General features: G+C 41.1%; 1 protein-coding gene across 3 annotated transcripts in view; it reads right to left on the bottom strand.

Annotated features, from left to right (window-relative positions):
- MIER1 (MIER1 transcriptional regulator) overlaps window positions 1–18233 on the bottom strand; it is a 37939-nt gene extending 19706 nt beyond the window's left edge. The window contains exons 1-4 of one of the 3 annotated variants that reach the window (XM_053392161.1): window positions 17757–18233; window positions 7944–7968; window positions 5816–5961; window positions 442–591 (exon numbers count right to left, since the gene is read on the bottom strand). In XM_053392161.1, the coding sequence (XP_053248136.1) occupies window positions 442–591; window positions 5816–5961; window positions 7944–7968; window positions 17757–17768 (333 nt within the window). In that variant the 5' untranslated portion in view covers window positions 17769–18233. Of the gene's footprint in view, window positions 1–441; window positions 592–5815; window positions 5962–7943; window positions 7969–16856; window positions 17094–17756 lie in introns of those variants that run through there. The other 2 variants (XM_053392162.1, XM_053392160.1) reach the window with 2 other exon arrangements.
- Between the last annotated feature and the right edge of the window lie 4879 nt (window positions 18234–23112).

Below are 23112 nucleotides of genomic sequence, written 5' to 3' on the forward strand. Positions count from 1 at the left end.
ATGTCCATTCCACCCCAAGTAAATCTTTGAAAGCAAGTACATTTTGTGTCCTTAGTTAAAGGCAGAAGCTCTTTAGGTTTTTTCTATAATCAAGGAGTATATAAATGTTATGAAATAAATAAATTCAAAGGGCAAAAGAGAGAGTATGCACTCATGCACACACAACAATCGCAGCTATGCCTCCTTGATACAGTCCTATAGCAGCAGTCAGTTCCAGCTTTCCCTTTTGGCCTTTATCAACCTACACACACACACACACACACACACACACACACGAAACTAGGAACCAAAAGCACAGTCCAAGTTTAAATACTAATCTTTACAGCAGCTTCACTAAATAATACCAGCTTTAAGGAACAGATATGCTAGCTTGCCAAAAGTACACGATAGGAAGCACACAATAGCACAGACCAAGTTTTCAAATTAGTAAGTCTAACTCACTTTATTTTCTCCACTGCACCCACTGTTGTTATCATTATCTTCACCCTCACCCTCCTCCTCCTCCTCCTCCTCTTCTTCCTCTTCTGGTAGTGGCACAGTACCATCATAGCCGTAACGGCTAAGAAGCTCATGAATTGGCATATCACCTTCCTAAAAAGAATTAAAACAGGAAATTATAATAATTCCATGAATTTTATACCAATGTTGTAATCTATAGGCTGTCTGGTCAACAGTGGCTACAACTGTCCTCTGGAGAGCAGATGTCAGCCTGCATGTATTGTCCTCTGACTCAACTCTATCCTGCTCTTTTCAAGGCAGAGCAAAGACAGGATGAGGCACTGGTGCAGTTTGATACGATGATACCATAGCAATCTACACCCCCAGGCACAAGAAAAGCAAAATCATTCCATCTATAATGTTTCCTGCTCTGCATATGTAGAGAGAAAATAGCACAGAGACTGATCACTATCCCTTCTGTTGGGCTTGACAATGGTAACGATGAGGACAAGGGGCATGACAATTGGAGCAGGGGTTGGGTGATCTCCATCTTAGTAATTAGCAGCAAAGTTCTTTTACGGTAGGCACAGATTACAACACATACATGAAAGAGAAACCATAGAGTGGGGAGGGTTTCTACAGAATGAAATGACAATAATATCTAATCTTCAACAGCTATGGTGTGTGTGTGTGTGTGCGTGTGTGTGTGGCAAGGACATGGGGGGGGGGAGATTTATTGCCTTTGACATGATGATCCCATTGCTCTGGTTGGAAAAATTTCCGCCAGAGAAATATTTTTGCAGGTCAACAATGGATTTACACCAAAGAATAGAGAAATATTTTCAGTCCAAGGGCTACATTCCCTTCTAGTGCTTGGTGGATCCAGAGGCAAGAATGGTAACAATGAATGTACATATTATCTTTGTACATTAGGTTAGTTTCTACACACGCTCTCACACACCCCTCTCTATCCTCCATCCAAGGAAGCAAGATTATCAGAATTCAGGGACACATTCTAGCCAGGCAAAAACACTCAAGGAGAGTGTGCAGTTGGGTCAATAGAGGTGTGATGAGGAGGGGAAGAGGAGGAGGTGGCTTGGGGAGGAACTGAGCTACCAGATAAGAGTGGTTTGGAATGACACATTTGGATCAAAGTTCTCAACCCATTAGGATTTATATCTCATCACTCCTGCCAGCATGCTGAAATTTATAACTTATGACTGTCATGAAAATGTTATAGAAAACATGAAAAAAAGAAACAAGTAAAAGAAACACGAAGAAGACTTCATTGTGTTTTTCCTCCCCCCCAAATTATTTTTATTAATTTTCCAAATTATTACAAATCAAACCAAATTAATTTAATACAATTTCTTAAAATCAGGTTTCCTGCTCCTGTTCCAAACTCACGATCATCATCATTTCATCGCATAGCCGCATCATTTCTTATTTAAGTCCAGCTGAGAACCTTCACTTGCCGTTAAACCATTCTTCCAGCTTGCCACTTATTTCACCTTACAAATAGCACCTCCATTACATCTTATAAATAAATGTTCAATTTCACCTGTGTGGTCCTTCCTATATATTGTTGTTCCAGACCTGGTGTGCTGGGTGAGTTAATTACTATCTTCCATTATTCAGTTCTTTGCAATGTTTATCTGGATGGTAGAAAGTTACATTCCATTCCTTCCGCTGTTTATAGACTAGCGTACGAGCTGCAGTCATAAATAACTCACAAAGTGCATATCCAAACTCCGCCATTAAAATTCTGCTCTGGAGTTCTTCCTCAGCACACAGTTAAAAGCAAGATCTTTTCTCAAATTCAGCCTCTTTAGCGCATCTGTTCGGCAGCAGTTCATTATTTTTTCTCCCACTGCATTTCTCCAACAACAGTCCATGAATAATTTTAAATAAAGTCTATTCAGCATTGGTCAAGGGGGGAGGGCATAGTAAAACCTTGTAAAATTCCTTGTTGAGCATAGACAAAAGCCTTCCCCCTCTTTTCCGAAATAACAAACAAAGTAACATAGCAGCGGCTACACATGTCCTTTTCGTTATGCATGGGAGGACAGGGAAAAAGGAGACCACTTGAAAACCATAAAAAGCACAAGGTACCTTGTCCACTCCCCTTTGTTCCTGGCTGTTGTAAGGATTCTCAAGCTTCAAATAAAACGTCAAAGAAACCTTCAAAGAGTCAAGTCCAGTCCTTCGGGCAGCTAACTGATTGCAGTCTATTGGAATATGTCAGTCCAGGAGCGCCTCTTGATTAATGCCAATTGTCCAAATTTTGGAGGAACCAACCACAAATCAGAGACCAGAGACAGAGGCTCGTCATGGCAGGGACACACACCCAGGTCACACCTGCTCTGCCTTTCAGGTTGGTAGACACAAGCTTGAGCGGCACAGTAGGATGTAGTGAGCTCCCCGGATCCCACTAGGGAACAATGCCAGGATTTTTGCCTCATAAATCCTGGCTTTTCCCTGCCTAAATCTCCTCACTGCCTGTGGAGGGCAGCGAGGAGCTACCACCATCGACTTGTGACGTGGCCGGAAACCAACTTCATTGTGTTTTTTCAACTCTCATGATTTCCTAGGTTGGTATTAAAGTTTTTCACACCTTGTGGATTAGGCTTTCAGAGTATCACCTAAGAAGCTTAACAACTGCACCATAGATTTTTCATCTATGTCCAATAAAATAATATGTACATAATATTGTTATTCAATCATATGCAACTTAACTGTAGTTGGTTGACCAAAATATTTTTCCAAGGCTATTCTTAATATGAAATAAGCTTCTTAACATAGCTGAGTGTATGCAGTATTTTTGGCACACATAACCTTGCTCGTACTAGCCTTCCACTAAAATTCAATGCTTCTAACCTTCACTGTGCTTTTCTATGAAAACTGACATATGATTAGTGGTATAATACTCCGTGCCAAAAACTGCAGCACTTTGAAGAGAGACACATTTTGCTACTACCACTTATAACAAATATTACAGTAAGAAATCTGAGTTCTTGGCCATGTTTATGGTTGATAGAAGATGCCACAGTGAGTCTCAGGTTTGGATGCTCTACCCTCCAGTCTCCCCCCCCCCCCTGCAGTTGGGGGTTATTTGGAAGCTTTTGCCTTCCATGTTTGTTAACTGTGGTTTGTCAGGTTGTCTGTGGCTACTGACTATGTTTTGCACTAAGGCTGCATTTGTACTTCACGGTAAGTCATAAATCATGACTTACCATGCAAATGAGTGAATTGTACTTGCTTCACTCCTCCTTGCTTGCATTGGGAGAAAACAAACCACTATCACAGCCTGAGGATTATCTCCCAACAGGGAATAATGGTCTGTTCCACTCCAAAATACAACCAGAAGTCAAGAATCAACCTTGGCTTACTAACTATGGTTTGTTGGAATCAAACAAACTACCATCCTGTTTAGGTTTAACACCAAGCCAGGGATCTTAATTTGTTTTCCCTCTGTGTGAGAGCACAAAGCAGACTCATTCATGCATGGTAAGCCACAGTTTATGGCTTCCCATCAGGTACAAATGCAGTGTAACAAGGATTAATTTCAAATAATGGGCTATAAAGCTGTTAAACTAATCAATTAGTGTTGCCATACGTCCAGGTTTTCCTGGACATGTCCTCTTTTGGGGGGGGGCAGCACGCACATCCGGGTGGATTTTTGCATTTTACATGAAGTGCTTGGGTTTTTGGGGTTTTATTATGACCATTATTATTATTAGTAGTAGTAGTAGTATCTGTGTTAGGGTTGCACTTGGCCTTGTGCCAGCTGCCAGGCTTGGCACAGCCTTCTCGGGGCCACTTACCCTCCCATCATCTGGAGACGCAGCATCTCCTGAGCAGGGGCCAAAGAGAGCAAAGGTAAGAGGAGGGTGGGAGGGAGGGAAGGAGGGAGCAGGTGGGCAAAAAAGGGGTCAGCAGCAGGGAGGGGGCGAGTGACAGAGATGCGGGATGGTGGTGGGGGTGTCCCGAATGTGTTCGGGTTTTTGCTCTTCAGAATATGGTAACCATAGATGACATGGCAAATTCATGAGCACTGCATTGAGCATGATGTGCAGATATGACCAGTATGCTTACTGAATGACAGCAGAACCTTTAATGTTCTCATTACATTGCTCATCTGCTCACTCTCATTCCCCAAACCAGGCTTCCTTACCGTTCCTTAGGGCTTTACAACTCATCCTAGGAACTCATTAACAAGTTAACTGATTAAAGGTATTTTCCCCCCTTCAGAATCCTCTTACTGAAATACTATATTTTCCCCCAAAGCACAATTTATGTCAAATATTAGGCAGTCAAACTGGCTGCCCACACAAAATAGCTTCCAACAAGTCCAAAAATCTATGTCCCCATCCCTTGGTCCAAAACTATTATTAATTTCAGAATTAAATAAGTAAGCTACATAATGATGAAAACTTTAAAAATGCAATAAAAATAAATTTAAGAAAAGTGAATCAATCAACTGGCTTAAATTAGACATACTTTAAAACAAATGAACAGCCTTATGAACTTTGTACTTGATATACACTATAGAAACCTCTATTTTGTACATCTCTTATTTGAGCTCCTGTCAAAGATCATGACTATGGATCATACTGAACTGATTCTAGGGCAACTGAACTGGGGCAACAGAAGATATAAAAGGTGCTAAGCAATGTTTGCTTAGTTGCTTATTTCCCCTCTTGGTACTGGCACTTTTAAGTACCATTACACAGTTTCTCAGGCACTTGGGGAGTCTTCATTTAGTCAGCATGAGTTCCTCACATGACATCCGTACAAAATAAACAGAGGAGGATAAAGTATACTGCTAAATCAGGATAGAGTACCCATGATGCGGAGAAGTGGTCATATAATGTAGATCAGTGGTACCCAATTGGTGGTCCATGGATCCCAGACGGTCCATGTAACCCACCCAGACGGTCCATGGGACCATTCACATAACAAAAACTACCACAGAGATGTCAAAATTTTCAATAGTAGGGTCCATGGATTGGCTTTTGAAAAACAGAGATCTGCAATACTTAGCTAATGGGGAACCACTGGTGTAGACTGAATATGGTGGAACTACCCTGAAAACACCTAGTGCCAAGGATAGGGAACATGAGGCCATCCAGACATTGCTGGACTACAACTCTCATTGGTTATACTGGCTGAGGCTGAAGTCCAACAATTGAAGAGCCACAGGTTCCCCACACCTACCCCTATGCCTTTCACCCAAAGCCCATTTAACGCAACCCCATTCTGCTTTTAACTAAGAAATGCATCTTTTCCCAGGTAATAGAATGTCAAACCATTTCCAAGACAAAACTACTTCCCAAACAAAATAGTGTATTGTTCAAAAATATTTTCTAGCATTTACCCTTGTAAGATCTTCTATTTCAGAACTGAAGTTTGTTTCACCTTCCATCATTTCTTCCTCTTCTAAAGTTCGTTCATCATCAAAGTCATGAACCAGCATGTCAGCCGTTGGGTCAAATTCATGGTCATCTGATGTTGCAGACCCTCCTACAATTTGATTAACCTCACAGTTGATCATATTGTAGACTTAAGTGTTAAAATCATTATTACCACATGCAAATTATTTTAAAACCAAGATTAATATAGCAGTGAAACTTTTCTGCAAAAGCCAAATCTCTAAATAATTAGTCAACCAATAAATAAATAAATAGTGTTATTTGAAGGCTACAGATTCAAAAATCATAAAGCATGAACATTGGTACTAATAAGTGCAAGCCTATACACAATTCAGAAGTAATTCCTAGGGAGTTAAATAGAACTTACCCCTAGGTAAAAGACTGTAGCTTATAAATTTACCCAGTGTTACAAAGCAAGATATAGGTAGGTTTTTAATTCATCCCCAGAGTCAAGCTATAAAGCAGTGCATGTATAGAAAATTATGACCTCATAATGTTGGCTTCCTGCTGGATTTTTAGCTTGAGAGTAGAAGGTGGAAATATCAAATGTTCGTGTTTTTGTGATGGGAAGTGCAAATATTTGGCTTTAAGAATTTATTGCATTGCAAAATGGTACAATTGTTATGTCACTGAACAAAAAGCTTTTCCTATAATCAATACTAACCAGCTGGCTGTCTGGCACTTTGGAAGTGCTGTGCAAAATCTTTTGCAAGTTCTTTGCCCGGGAAAGCACAGAGCTTGGAAAGCACTTGCACAGCACTCCCCAAATGCTCAATCATTTTATTATAATAATTAAGCGCCTGATTACTAGGCACCTGGGAAGTACTGTGCAAAATGCATTCCAAACTGTGTGCTCAGTGCTTCCTAACAACAATCAGCAGGTTGCTGGACATTTGGGAAGCCTTGCACCCAGGGCAGAACACGCCCTCTGAACTATTACACACCATCTCCATAGACCAACTTTGGCAGAGGTCAGTCACCTGATTTCATTATGGCATCAGATAGTGAGGTGGGTGATCCCACCCACCTGCCGAAGTTGACTTGTGAGGGTGGGCAAAAATAAAGGTCCAGCCTCCCAGGCCAAAAAAATTCCCCCTCCTACTCTAAAGCATGAATCATACAACCTTGCACTTGCCAATACCTAGTGGATGGTGCAGAATACAGCACTTCAACAACAGGGCAACTAAAAAATTATTTAAGCACATGACTGAAAAGAAGCCTGTAGTACACAAAATGTTATATTTTGGACTACAGTGAAAAGAGATGTCATACTATTTTATCTGTTCCACATACAGGTTTTTGGGAAGTGCCCAGCACCCTGATTCACCATGCCCAACATGTATAATGTACTAAGTCTAACCCAGTGTGGATTCCTGGTTATTCAGTTCCACAGGAAAAGGACTAGCAGATCAGCACAGGGGGCAACTCCAGAATTGGGAATACTACAGACAAACACAGTTAAACTTGATGACTTGCCCCTACTTCATTTTTAACAATACTGCACTAGCTGTGCAAGAAGAGACTTTCATTCTGGCAACCTTATTTTGAATAGTGGAAGCTTTCAGACTTAGAAATACAATGATTTGTTAACATGGACAAAATTAGCTGTTAACAAGGATAACCCCTGGCCCAATCAAATTATGCCTGAAAGGGCTCAGTACCAGTATAAGACTGCAAGTTGCTAATTTCAGCCAGCACTAGAACATGACTTTATCCATGACAAAGTGGAAACTTTTACCCCCTTCTTAACAAATTCATGCATGGGATTCTGAAGTATGTCAGATAAGCACTGAACCACCTTTACCATAGGTGGGCCGTTTTTTGCCCTAGTGCAAATTCAAAGGCATGTTAATGGCAACTGTGTAAGAGCAACATGGCTCACCCATGTTTTGCTTAGCAGAGGATGAAAATTAAGATGTAGGGATATCCCCTCAAGACCAGATTCTCTTGCAGAATAGAACATAGTTAATTCCAGCAGTTACTGTGTATACAATAAAATATATTCAAGTCTCGCCGGTTATAAAGGGCTCACTTTTCTATCCAAGCTTTGTAAATATCAGAATAAAACTTTACCTGGGCTTGCAGACTCAACAGAAGGCTATCAAAAAAAGGAAAGAAAAAAAGAAAAATGTTATCAGTGAACAATTGCCAAATATTTTGCAATACATTGTGAAATATTAAGCATAAACCCGAATATTTCTGACTTTCACTGCAACATTTCGATCAATCATATAACAGCCTAGAAGTATTTACGTTTTGAATAAATAAATATCTGACAGAAAACACACTATACCACAAGACTGACACTATGTAACAAAAGACCATAACATTTACCCTTTCTTAAAACATAAAAACAGTAAGAACTGAAAATATGTGCATCACAGGAAGTTATCTCTAAACTGCATCTTACTTGGTATAAGCAATGAAACACAAAAATCTGTCATCATTTCACATGAAAACTTTTAACAAATGCCATTTCTACTTTCTAGTTTTTAAAGTTCGATAAAGCAGAACATATATACGTGCAAAAAGCCACAACCATGTGAGGGCGTTCACATTTCATGTGAGTAATTAATGCCTCACTACATGTTGTTACATCATGATAGTCCAGTAAAACAAGGTTGTGTTTTAGCATTCCTGCAACATACAGACTAGCAATGTTCAGCTCAATGCTACACAGCTTTTTCCATCCCTAGCTATTATTGGAAATTGCTTAAAAGTAAGCCGCTCAACATGCAAGACACATGACAAATAATGTCAGTACACTGTGTGTTTAAATGGATCTCCAACCCAGTGAAAGAAATTAGCCAGACATCAGGAATGTTTTGCGACTGGTGCAGGTCGAATTGCAACCACGTGGGGATCTGTGGATGCCAGGTTGGTGACTGGGGAAAGCAAAATGTCAGTCAGAGAAGGATATGAAATATTTTCCTTGAAGCTTGAATTTGTTTTATTCTGGATTTGATGTTTTAATGTGTTGTAAACAGTTTTGAGATTTTTTCTTTAAAATATAAAGTGGCATAGAAATGAAAATAAACAACAACACCAATATCGGGGGGGGGGGGAGAGATTCCATTGTGGTGACTGTAACCTAGGTTTAAGGTGCCATTTGCTGATTAGCTTATATAGCTGAATTTCTAACACTGACCTCCCCCTCCTTTTAAAAAATTAGCTTTTCAAACATTACAGTCAACAATTCAAACACTTAACAGTGTCATTTGTGTCTCTACCAGCACAACGATCATTTTATTTTATTGCTAGTTGTCTTTCTGGATCACCCTTGTTCCCAAAGGAGCCCAAGGTGAACAATATAACATAAAAATAAAAATATTAGGATTCACCTGCACAAGAACTTCTGTTTGCACAACAGGGTTCCCCGTTCAACACACCCCAATTGGCTCTGGAGGGGATCAAAACAGCATACAAGGGGAGGAGACATGGGATTGTTTTATCTGAAAAGCTGCAATGCTTGCACAGATTAAACAAACGGAAGCCCACGGCCCCGAATTCCACCAAAAATATACATAAGAAATAACAACAAACATACAGTCAACTTGCAACTTTCACACCATCAACTTGCATGGCCTCAGCTTTATGTGCTTGGTGGACAGCTAGCTGAAATCACACAAATGAAATGCATGCAAGGCATAGAGCTTTAAAGCTGTTTCAGTGTGGAAAGAGCTTTTCGCCTTGCGTACCGGGTTATGAGAGACTCTTGCGACATCTCAGGGAGCCCCACAAGATCTTGAGAGAGCCTCCTAGAGTCCCAGAGTCCAATAATTAAGGCAGAGAGCATAAATGCTCTCAGCCTTGCATGGGGGGCAAGGCTGCTTGGTGTCACAAGTTCCTTAAACCAAGGTCACAGTCGCCAAAATGGAATGTCTAGTTGCCATTTGGGGGCAAGATGGCTCTAAAGTCTTAATTTTCAAACAATGGACTGACTATGATTATCAGTTAAACATCTAGCTAGTTTAGATGACAACCTTGAGCTAGGTTAAGAAAAGTCACTTTTATCCAGTTGACTTGATAAAAGTCCACATATAAAAGTCTATGTATATATTGGCCTACGTCTACCTCTTTTTCTTAATGGTGAGACAGACCATTCATAACGTAAGAATATTCTTCATAACTTTGAGCAGGGTAGTGATGTGGGGTACAACAAGCTACAACAATTAACTATAATGTTGTTCACCACTCCTGCTCAGGCTGCACAGAAAAAGCATTTTGGTTCCTGAAATTCATTCTGATTGTGCAGATAAAATATAACTGATAGAATTCTACAGGATGTGGTATTAGTGTGTGAAAACTGTTAAGATCCAATGATTCCCAGGCATGCACCTTCAGATGGTGATGTCAGGCACCATCCTGGCACCCAGGCATCTTCACTTGGTCACAAGTGGCTGACAGCCAGGTGCAACATGTGCCTGGTGCCTGGCTAATTTTGATCACTGTTTGGCACTGAATACCTCATTCAAAAGTGAAAAGTTAGACAAGAGGCTGGAGATCTTTAATCACTATCTCCTATAATGTTAAAATAAACAGTTATGGGGAAGGCAACTTAATAGGTGCTGGGGCATAGGGGCTGTTTTTATTCTTTAAATGCACCCAAAGCTGCTATTTTCCCATGAGAGAAACAGAAATTCCCATATTATGGCTGCTTGCTTTCCTGGTAATACAATAGTAGCTGGTGGAGGGATCTGGATTAGAAGAAGGCACAGGGAAACAATGAGCCCTTCCCCCAGCAATTGGAAGGCGGCTGTATGTGATTCTAATTTAGATTTTCTAAAAAGAAGATCCCAGTTATGGCTTTCCTGCATTGGAGACACACATCCAGCTCACATCTAAGCTACCCAAGACCTGTCTTATATACATCTGTACTAACCAGAGATCTCTACATATCAGCAGTGGAGAACATCTGGCCCTCCTGATATTGTTGGACTTCCAACTTATATGAACCCCAGACAGCAAGGCCTAATGGTTTGGGATTATGGAGCTGTAGTCCAACAACATGCGGAGGCACCAAGTTCCTCATCCTTGCTATGCCTCATCTACAAGTGCAGGTCACACTGAGGCATTTTCAGCTCTGAAGTTACATTACGCAGATAAGAAAGAAGCAGTCTGGATTATTTTAGTAAAGTACTTTATCCGTATTTTAGCAGGGAATTTATTATTTCAATTTACTAGATAAATTAACAATAGTTAAAATTGAATTTTTTTATTAAATAATCAATAAAACTTAATTTTTAAAATATATCAGATGACACTGTAACATAAGAGCGTACAATTTTAACTATTCTCATGAATGTGTGAGTTATTTCAGGCTCAAAGAGACTTTAAATTTGTTCCAAAAAAAGTAATAATTTTTTTGTAAAAAATTTACTTCAAAATCAATTTATTTTATAACCACAAAAAACACCCTCCTTATTTTTAAAACATAACAAGTACATGGTTAGCCCATTCTACAAAACAAGTCTGATACACGTTGTAGTTATGGTTTGCACAGGGATTCGAACCGCCGACCTACCGATCGACAAGCCCTAGGCTCAGTGGTTTAGACCACAGCGCCCCCCGTGTCCCTTCATTTTTTTTTGAAGAAAATCTGAGTCGTGAGAGCATGGTCAAGTATTAAAATCAGGTGATTTGGCATGGAATGACCCTTCAATCAGTTTTTGTCTGTAGCTTCATCCATGTGAAATACCGGCAATTTTGCTTGTTGGTCTATTTTACATATCACTCTGACTAAAGCACACCAAAGGGTGAAAAACGCAGACACAGTTCCGCCACCTCAGTTTCCATTATGAAGTTATATCAATATCAGTGCTCAGATACAGTTAATAGGCTGCACATCTATTGAAGGTACAATCTACAGAAAGCTGCTTTGCTGCAAAGTAGACTCAATTCAAGCAATGACCGGTTCACTCTTCTTTGCATTGCCTGTCAGTGTGCACTCAGATTAATAGTAATTTACCTCATCCTCAGGCAAAAAATTCCAAACTTCAGGTTTTTGCAGGACAACACAGTTATCTAATTCCTTCACAACAGCACAGTCACCCCAGCACTTTCAAATTCTCCATATTATGATTGTCCAAGGTAATGAACCACCACCTTAGGAAAAGATTTATTCTCTACCTTTACTTATATGTGATATTAAGCTGACTGTCCCTGTACACTCAAGAAGATACAATCATGTAGTGTTCCAAAAGTCATATTGAAACCTTAAAAATGCCTTTCCAATAGTAAAGCCTAAGTTCTCGTGCAGGTGCATTTATTATTTTAGAGTAAGTAAAGGATGCTGATTTTAAAAAATGGAAATCACTGTCCATTCACTATTAAACTTCTTTGTAATTTAGTGAAGTCAGCTGAAAAGACTTACAGAACAATCCTAACTATAGGAAGCCAGCAAAACTTACTTGTTAACATGGTCTAAGTTACCCCTTTTCCAAACTCTGTTCAAGAGGTGGACTACTGCCAGCTCAATCAGCCTGAGCCTGGCAGAGGAATGTCAGCCAGCATAGGCCTGGCTGAGCCTAACCTCATCCAGCTCAGCTAGAAATCTAATCACCTCAGTGGATCTTGGGTTTACATTGCACTGGACAGAGGGGTCGGAGCACCTAACCTTGCCAGCCTCCACTGGCCTCTAGTTAACCACTGTTTGTGGAAATATACCACGCCATTGGCACAGAGCTCCCCCTTCCAATCAACATGCGTAAGTGTGCAGAAGTGCCATTGGTGAGATTCTCCAAGTGCAGCAGGTTTGTGGATGCAATGGTAGCCTCGCCATTCTGTAAAGCCTCACTGGTTCAAGTGGGGAGTTAGCATTGCTCCTTAACAAATCCTGTTGATTTTAACAGGACCTAATTTCAACTAATTTAGTCGGGAGCTAATCCAAAGGCAGAGAGTTGTAAGGTCAGTTATTTCCTAGTCAGTATTTATCATGAAAGACATTTTGCCTAAGAGAACTCTTAAAAGTATAAAATTAACAAAATTTTATTTGCTTTGTTGCAGAAGCTAAATGCTTTAGGTATTTATTTCTGCCCAAAGTAAATTATGTGACATCTGGCCTAAGTGCATATTTATATTGTTGCTGGTTACAATTTAACTCAAGTTGTGATTATTTTTAATTCTCGCCCCCCAAAAAGATCAATTTGCAAAAAACTATGCATACTTGGGTTAAATTTTGCATTATCCCTTGAATAAGGAAATAATGATCTACGACTACGTGCAGACTTTCTTGACATGGGAATTTTTGTTTATTTCCTTGCTACATTTGTATCCTGTCCTTCCATGAAAGAACTCTGAGCAGTGTTTTAGCCAGTATGTTAGTTAGCCTTGGGAAATGCATCTTTACCAAAACCACCCAGGAAGCTTCACAGTTGAATGGGTATTTGAGTCCGGAACTGCCAATTCTCAAATCCAAACTCTCTAGCCAGTACTTTTACAATGGCAAAAAGTACTCCTTTCATTTGCAAATTATTTATAGTCCATATGACTGGGGAGGGGAGGGGTTAAGATCAAGCACACGTATCCTAAATTATGTTGTTTCTAAGGATATAATTACATGGTGACTACTTGGGATTTCTGAGCACTGCCATCAGTTATGTCCCACAAACAAAGCTGCTCCCACACTAATATGCTTTCCACTAAATTCAGTCTTTTAACTTCCCTTCTACTGAACAGAAGCCATGTGCAAGTTTTCAAATGCTAACTATACCAAAAACAAATAAATGCACTTCAAACATTTTATCTTTATATTACCTCTCAAAATATATTAACAAATGTCAAAAAAACATGCGGAAGAATACTGTAAAAATGTAACTGAAATTCATGCACAGTTTGAGGAGAGAAAAGGTACAGTTTAACCATGGTGATATATTTCTCTCACCTGTGGCAAAGCCCAGGCCACATCAAGTTGGTCCACTACACCTGTAAGTATGCTAGTATGACCCAGGACTTACTACTGATATAAATTGTTTCAGAAACAGCTTTCCACCGGCAAGTGCAATCACTCACTCTAATAACAAACTCAGGAGGTGAATGAGCAGGATTAAAGACAAAATGGGGTCACTGAGAGACAAAAGGGTACATTCAGGGGAATCCCAAGGTCTGCAGAAGTACAAATTTAAGAATAAATACTTAAAAGGGGGCAAATGCCTCAATGAAGTACTCCTGTGAGAACTGAGCATTGTGACACTGACTCTTGACTAGAAAAGAAACAGAAATGGGAAGTACTGGAGAAATGGAATATTCTGAACTTCTGAAGGATGGTCTCTATCATTTCTGCTAAGCTGCAATGATACACTGCAACATTTTGTTGCAGAACTCACTATTCATGACTAGAGCAATATAACAAAATGCTGATTTCCAAAGTGCATTACTGTGCTTTTATCCAAAGTCACTAACCTTTGTACATTATTTTGTATTCCTACATTAGCTTGTTTCCTACCACAGAGGAAGAGGTGTAACAAAAATCCCCAAAAATGTCTTAAAGCAATGGCCACTGGAGGCAAATATGCCAGCAAAAGGATTTTGTCTTAAAATGTGCAGAGTTTACATGAACTCTCCTCAGATTACAATGTATCCTCAAAATCCCATTTTCAATAGTGATATGAACACAACTGTCCACAAAGTATAGACAAAAGCACATGCCACCATGAATTTTGATAACTTTATATATTACTCTGAAATGGCAATTCCTCATGTTACTAAAGCAGCAATATAATGCCAATGCATATGGCAACAGTGTACTGCCAATACCAAAATGATGCAAATATGTCCCAGCCAATTTTGGAACTTTAGCTCTCACACTCAAGTGTGCTGGAAGTTTTCCACTTAAATTTAGCACTTGCACTCATATTTTCAAGTGACTAATGAAACTTATCTACACTTCATCTTCATAAATATACAGCCTACAATGAACATACAAGCTTGGATTGTGACATACTGGCAACAGAAAGTGAAAGAACTAACTCCCCACGCCTCATTACAAAAATGAAATGGAAATTAAGCCTATGAAAACGCATCTAAAAGTGTAGATATAGTTACGGCAAAAGGAGGTTTCCATACAAAGTGTTAATTTTGATAGGGCAGAATACATATTGAAATGTAACACCTTCCCACAATCAAAACTAGGAAAGAAGCACCATCTCTACAACAAAAAAATGACCAAGTGATCTAGAAAAGGTTATAAGTTGACCTTCCTGGTTTTGATATTTAAATAAAGTAAAAGTTGCTTCATTAAAAGCAGCCTTACAAATAAATCCATCCAAGTTAATAGCTTACAGTAGTTTTGATTAGTCCATCTACCTGTTTGTAGCCTTTTCAGAAGTGGTGCCCCAGGTCTGACATGCTTTTCCAAAAGAAACTTGCTTTATTTAGCATGGCCTTTTTGGCGCTAGGTAGGAACCCCCCCACCCCCCCACCCATGTTGTACACAACTACTAAGATATTGCTTCATTCTTATTCATTGTTATAATTGCTTTTATTGCTTTGTTAAGCTTTTAAAAATCATTCACAAACCACTCTAACAGCAAAGTACCCAATACCACAAATAAATTCAATGGGAAAATGTTATAAAGCCTGTCACCAAGAAGTGATATTTACTTAAGGAGACCAAGGCCTAAGAAGCAATGCAATATATGAGGTGGAGTAGCAGATGTGTCCCTTTTAACTCCATTGCATATCTACAGATACATGTGTCTCAGGGAAACCACGCAAAGGCCAACAGTGATAACTCTCCAATTTACAAGATTCTTCCCTATCAGAAAGCTAAAAGGGGATAGGGTGGAGAAGAGATCACATGAATTATGCCACTGCTTCAACAGGGAGCTTCACTTTTTTAGATGCTTGGTGGGGGCACAATATAAATTGCATCACTTCCTGGATAAACCCCTAAGCTAGGCCTAGGTGAACTATTATTTACAAGCCTGCTTTAAAGAGTTTGGCATGGAATCAAAGAACTTCAAACTTTTATTAACCAAAAGGTCGTCAGATTTCAGCACCATATACTACTGCTTGAAGCAAACACACTCCCCAAACATTTTTATAATTACTATTAGTTGTGGGAGCCCATAGGATATTGCATTCAGAGGTTTTGGGCAAAATCTCATCTCTTAGCCACACAGTGTTGTAGTGAGGGAGCTTGAGCTAAAAACCACTTCGAGCTGCTCAGACTGAGAAGGACTGCGAATGCAAGAGTACTGTGGATGATAATACATCATATTGCAGCCCAATTTAGATTTTTTTACAACGTAATGTGTCAGAACAATGCTAGCCAAAGTGCATACTGCCTCTCCCTTTAAAAGGGGGAAAGAGCAACTCTCTTTCCGAAGAGACACGACTGAAATCTCCTACCAATAAAAGATTTGGAGGTGGGTTTTTTCGTGGGGGGCGGGGGGCGGAATTCAACATAATGCGTCTTCCTAAAGATAAACAAAGCTTTCTTAATTCCCCAAGAACATCCCTTCTCCCCCACCCCGCTTCTGTAGAAAGCAAGGGAGGTCGTAATGGGGGGGGGGGGGCGAATCCTGACGGCCCCGAGCAGGAAAAGCTTCTTCTCTCTCCCCACCCCTATCATAGTAAACGACCCTCTTCTTCCCCCACCCTAAAGAGAGACGACAACAACATTTCCTCTCCCACCGGTCCTCGCTCCCAACTCTCCCCGCACCCAGCCATCCTCCCAAGTTCCAGAGGGGCCGGTGCGCCCTCACGGACCTCGGTGGGCCGGGTGGGGAGGCGGCAAGTTCCCCACCCAGCACGCCAGGCCCGTCTCGGGACCTCCCTCCTTTCCCGCCCCTGGAACTTAACTTGTGGGAAGCGAAAGCACAGAGGCGGGCGGGCAGGCAGCGGCCGCGCAACAAGTTCCCGGCCGGGCCCCGACTAGACTCTCCCCTCCGGCCTCCTCCTCTTCCTCCCCGTTTCTACCCGCCGCCCTCCTTCCCTCCCTTTCCATCCCCCTCGCCGCCGCCGCCGCCCGCGGCTCTCGCTCACCTCCGCCATGTTCGCCGCGCAGCTGGGGCGGGCCGAGCCAGGAGAGGGGAGTCACATCGCCGCCGCGGCGAAGAGAGGAGGAAACGGCACGGAAGGGCAGCAGAGGAGGAGGAGGAGGCGACGGGTCACGGTCTCTGTGAGGCAGTAGTGGTGGGAAGGAGGAAGCGGGGAGCCACCAGGGGGAGGAAGAGGAGCCAACGTCACCGCGCAAACGAGGTGGGCGCGCCCGCGCCGCCGCCGCCCCTCCTCCTTTCTCTCCGCGAGCGCGAGCGGCTCGGCGGAGTCACGAGACTCGAGCGCCCGCTCTCCCAGCCTCTTACCTCAGCGCGGGGCCTTGGGGCGGGGGAGACGTTGCCTCGCCTCCCAACCGTATAAACGGTTTCCTCTGGTCCCTCTGAGAAGCGGGGGGGGGGGGGGCGCCGTGTTCCTAACGCCTTCTCTCACACCCCCCCCGGTAGTTTGTTATTCACACATATTCACTCGCTGCGAGCCAAAGCAAGGGGCATGACGCAACTTCCCCGGGCTGACAGAAACTCAAAAGTGGACCCGCCAAAATGAAAAAAACAACCCCGAGAAGCTCCTTGCGGTTCAAGCCGGCAACGGAGCTTAGCCAGTGAAAGCCGAAAGCTTGTGCTCCCCACACTGGTTTTATTTTTCTCCTTCCCCCTCCCTTTCGATAACGTTTACGCATTTCAAAGTGTACATTTTTAAAAAAAATGTTGGCGGGACGAATTTCGTGTCATGAAAATATAAATGCATATGCAGCCAATGACATGTTAAAGTCTGCCACCCCCACCCCATGAGGGGCAAGGAGGGTGTTAAATGTGGAAGATACGTGAGGAGAGAGAACGCCTCCCCAGCCCCCCGCGCCATGCCAGGACCCGATCGATAGTCCCCTACCTTCACGGCCATTGGTCTTTAAAAAACCAAAAAACGCGCAAAGGTCCGATCAGGGATCATCTGACATCACATCTAGTTTCGTCCCGAGCATTTGCTCACCCAACTAGGGATAGCAGTTTTGGGGGTGGGGTGACAAGCTTTTCGTCGAAGAGATGGCGGGAAGGGTTAAATTCTCCCCTCCTAGCGCACCACAGACCGATCCTGAGGCGACCTCCCCACCTCCGCTTTTTATTTTTTTAAAAAACCCAATACCTCTCACGTATGGTGTAGTTTGGCCCTTTGCCTGAGGTGAACAGTACTACTCATAAACTACGTGCGTGCGAGGGAGATGCAGAAGCAGGAAGTTAGGCGATCTTCAGCTAACAAAACTAAGAAGCTATCGCCGCCTTGTTTCAGAAGACCTCTCCCCTCTTTTGAAATTAAAACCCTCTCCTAATCAGATTTCCCTACACTGAAGGAAATTTTACACCCCTTTGCTCCTTGTCAACATTTGGTTTTTTTAAAAATATTGCTCCCTATGTGGAACCAAGGTTTAACAAGGTTTAAGCCTGTAGGGATGAGTCTAGTAAAATCTGGTGCATTATGGGTAAAAACAGGATGCTGTTGAGATGACTTGATGTGCTGCTGCTGCTGCTGTTGTTGTTGGTCAAAGTAGTAAACAATAACAAAACAGACTGGTTAGTAGTAGTAGCGGCCGGGTGCAGAGTGCAACCAGAAATTACCTGGCGTCTGTGCGATCTAATTCCATGCATGCACACTTAGAAGCGAGTTCCGCCGATTTCTGCAGGACTTGCATGGTACTAATGGGGCATAGGATTGGAGTCAGGTGCTAGTGGCCCAATCATAGCATGCTTGCTTAGGTTCTGTACATATTACTGGATTAAAATACAGCTAGGTCGTTCTTTTCCTCAATTCATATCTAAGCTTGTGGGGGGCACATCAAAAGTCAGTATTTCATAAGGAACAACACAACAGGTATGGATTGTGGCTAACATTGTGTGTACACTGCTTTTCCAAACCACTGGTGCAAGCATACTGGATGTAACCAGGAATGTGTACACTGTCTAAGAGTAAGTCCCATAGAAATTACTGGGGTTCCTCCCAATTGAGATTACATAGTATTGCAGCCTTACAATGTCATTGTTTGGAATCCCTCATCTTTGTTAAGTATGTATGTAACACCAAAGAGATTTCAATAAACCTATGCAAGTGTGCCTCAGCTTTATAAAGATGAAATCAGAGGTGTCATTTTAACTTGCCTGGACATGTCTTCCTTACTGCGGAATTCATGAATTTCAAACTGCCTCAGTTGCAACGAAACATGTCTCTCCCATATTGGTCTCCACAGCCACAAGAGGAACTCTGACTTCAAGGCACACTCTTCCATTGTCTCCTGAGACGGACAGATGCCAATCATGAAACTATGCCAAAGAGAAATTTTGCTGGTATTGCAGGCAGATAAGCCACGGCAAATAGTTTGCATCAGGAGGCCATTGCTTTTATTTAAATAATCTAATGAGCCTGAATTATCACATACATAAAGAGAATTAGAGTTTTATGGATTATAATTTATATGTCTAGATACAGGGCAGTAATTTAAGTGTTAAAGGCAATCACAACATTTTAGAATCCACAGAGAAATCAAGGGATAAAGTGAAATAAAGTCTCTCTTAAAATTGCTTCATGGGCTTTTAACTTTTATTAAACAAGCTCTAATTTATTTATTGTTCCCAGCTATTTGTTTCACAATTTGATTGTGTGTTACAGATTCTCATGCATCTTAATTATTTGCCTTTGTTATATACTGTTCACAAGTAAATGCATTTAATTATATGCATCTAAGCCCTTGAATTCAGTGGATTCAAATGTGCTTAAGTGAGCTCTGGATTGTGTCACTTCTGCATCCTAGACCTCATGGGACAGAATTGTGAGTTTCCAGGAAATCCCTGTTTAGATTTTGAAACAGAAAACCAATTACATTTTGCCTACTCAGAGAAGTGCTTATTAACATTCTGTGTGTGCTCTTATTGGTCACATCCACACTACACATTTACAGAACATGGCTTCCCCCAATAATCCTGGGAACTGTAGTTTGTTAAGGTGCTGACAATTGTAACTCTCTGAGGAATAACCACAGTTCACAGGACTTTGGGGGTGGGGAGTCATGTACTTTAAACATAGGTGCGGAAATTGCAAATATTGTAAACAATAGTGGCTTTTCTAAAAAGAATCATAAAGGAGAAACTTGGGAGAGCCCATAGGAGAGGGAATATTTGCATCTTTTATAGACCATTACCCCTTTCAGTTAAGCTATCAAGCTAGGTTTAGCTTGCAAAATTGTGTCTCAATCTAACACAATTACCATACTATCACAGTGCATGTTAGTACATATACAGTATAACATGCATTGTGATAAAATATTTATACATGAACATGCATTGTGTCTATAACACTGCAATGGTATTTCACATGGTGCACATGGTATTTCAAGTAAAAAAAGATAATATAAACAGTGTATTTAGTTTATGGGAAATACTTGGCTGCCTTTTCTTTTAACATTATATAATTGCAAGTTGGTTCTTTTCCCAAATCCTGACTAGTGCTGGTAACTACCAATCTGCACAAAGCAAAATATGATGGAAATATTTTTTTTAACAAAAATAATAGTTTCCCCAAAAAAGGTCCTCCCTGCAGATGTTACATGTACAGAAATGTTACATATGAGTTTCTAATGTGATCCAAATCCTTAGATGCATCACTTTAATCTGGTTTCCAGTTACAAAAGATACATTTTCAAAAGTTGTCATTTCCTGTAGAATAAAATTGTGGTTAAAATGTCTCAAACAAGCTCTTTTCTGTTTATATTTGATTCTTGTGTGGAGTACAAATGCATTGCAAGCTACTGGAGTGTTAACCATTCTTTAAGAGCAGCTGTCTCTTTCAAATCCCACAGCACTGTGGACTTATTTTTTACATCCCCCTTACCATTAAATCTGCCTTTATTTCATGTAACAACTCAACAATTTTCAGAACATTTCAGAACTGATGGCAGGGTATGAAACACACTGCAGGGTCCTTGTTATCCAGAACAAGGTGCAACTGGCACACCAGCTAACATTACACTTCTGACCATGCCCACTATCTGACCATCTTCTAGGAGCACTCCCAAACCATCAACTTTGTTTTTCAGGGTGACCTCATTTAAGGCAGGCAGATCCAGAATCTAGCAGGTTGCTCAGCCTCCCACCAGAAGCAACTCCATCTTATCTGTATTGTGTTCTAGGGCTTGTCCACAGTGTAGCAAAACAAAGCACTTGCTTGTAACTTTGTGTTACCTTATCTTTGCCTCTTTCAGTGCAGGGCTTTCAGTCTTCTGAAAGTTCAAAATGGCAAGGATAAAAAACAACAACTTGCCTTTAAAGGGGAGGGAAAGTCCAGGATCCCACTGGGATGGGGAGGATGTCACATGGATGCCCCTACATGAATAGAGAGACAGGAAGGTGCAAATCCATGTTTTGCTCCAGGGTGGACAAGTCCTCAGTTCACCCTTATCCAATCTCTTTCTGACTTCAAACAGGTAAGTACATTACCAAATTATTTATGAGGTGCTTTAGAGGGAGAGAGTGCATTTCATTTGTTCATAGATGTCCAGTGGTGTTTGTTGAGCACTATGAAATTATTTTTGTAGTCTATTAGCAGGGTTGGATCTTGACCAAACAGGGCCTTCCCCCCAATTGTTCAACTCAGAATAATATCTTTTTAGTGTTTGTAGCCAATTTCATTATTTTGACGAACAATTTTTATGCATGATATATCCCTGTCATGTAAGACAACAATAATTTGAATGGACCCAATCACTCATTCATGCATACACTGTTTGTTGAACAGGCACTGGTGTTCTAAATTTTTGCAGTGAATGCAAAAAACCCCACCAACCCAAAACACCCACATGACTATTAACTATGTTTACCACACACATCAATGCCGCCATCTTTACAAGTGCAGATGAATTCCTTGCATATTTGTAGCTGATTTAAGTTTATCAGAACTTGAACCATCCTGTGTGTTTCCTTCTGCATCCTTATATTATATGCTCAGCCTATAATTGTGTAATTGAACAAAATTATTACATAGGTATCATTCCAGCCTCCAGCGGTTTGTGCTCTAAAAGGCAACTCAGACTGCAGCCCTGTCTAAAGTTACTTTTAGTAAATATATATTCCTACAAAAGTGACTGAATTTTCTGTCTCATGGAAAGAATGGCATGAAACAGTCTTGCCAAGGTATTTCATCAGATTCAAAACATAATAAATGATATGAAACTTAGGTCAAAACCATTCAAGGCAGACTGGAAAGGTAGCGAACCAATAAATTTTAATCATACATTTCTATGATGGTACTAAAAACAAATCTCATGCAAGATTCCCTCATTGCATTAAAAACAAACATTTATTTACAAGCCTTTTCTCTCTCTTTCCTGAAACTTGTATAGATATCCACATTATATATGGGTTTCCTTGCTGACAATACGAGCCAAGCATCTGGAAATGTATGATGTAGCTCCATAAAACAATGTACTTTTAAGTGCAATCATATTTCTACCATCATGCACTTTGGTGACATTTAGTCATGCAATCATAGTATCTTTATGGAGTACTGATCTTTTTGGATTTGCATAAAACACTTTAACATGCAACAAAGAACACCTACTTCTACATAATGTGTCAAAAGCCAGGGCAAAGAGCTGTGTCTTCAGCATTCAAGGTGCTGGACACACCTGTGTGGAGACAGTTCCACAACTTAGGCACTTCCACAGAGAATGCCCTCTCCTAGACCAACACCTGGAAACCTCTGAAGGCAGAGGGACTACTAAGAAAGTCCCATCAGCCAATCTTAGCACTTAAGAGGTTCTGAAGGGAATCACAGAAGTTGGAAAGGACTGCGAGGGTCATCTCGCCCAACTCCCTGCAATGCAAGAATCTCAACTAAATCTGTCAGGTATTTGTGGGCTTCAAACACTAATGTGACCACCTTGAAATGGGCATGGAAATGAACTGGCAAACCTTGCAGATGTTTTAAAACAGGGGTTCTAACAGAGATCTAACATAACTCAAGCCAAAGATCTGGCTGTTGCATTTTAAACCAACTGAAGCTTCTTCATCGTCTTCAAGGGTAACCTCACATAGAGGACATTGCAATAATCCAAGCCTGGAAGCTACCAGAGCATGGAGTACAGTGGCCAAGTCCAAAAGAGGTTGTAGCTGGTCAATCAGGTGCAGCTGAAAGAAGGCATTCCTAGCCATCAAGGATGCCTGAGCCTCCAGCAGCAGTGCTGGATTCAGGAGCACCCCTAAAC

Source organism: Podarcis raffonei, chromosome 6, assembly GCF_027172205.1.
Source record: "Podarcis raffonei isolate rPodRaf1 chromosome 6, rPodRaf1.pri, whole genome shotgun sequence".
Lineage (NCBI taxonomy): Eukaryota > Metazoa > Chordata > Lepidosauria > Squamata > Lacertidae > Podarcis > Podarcis raffonei.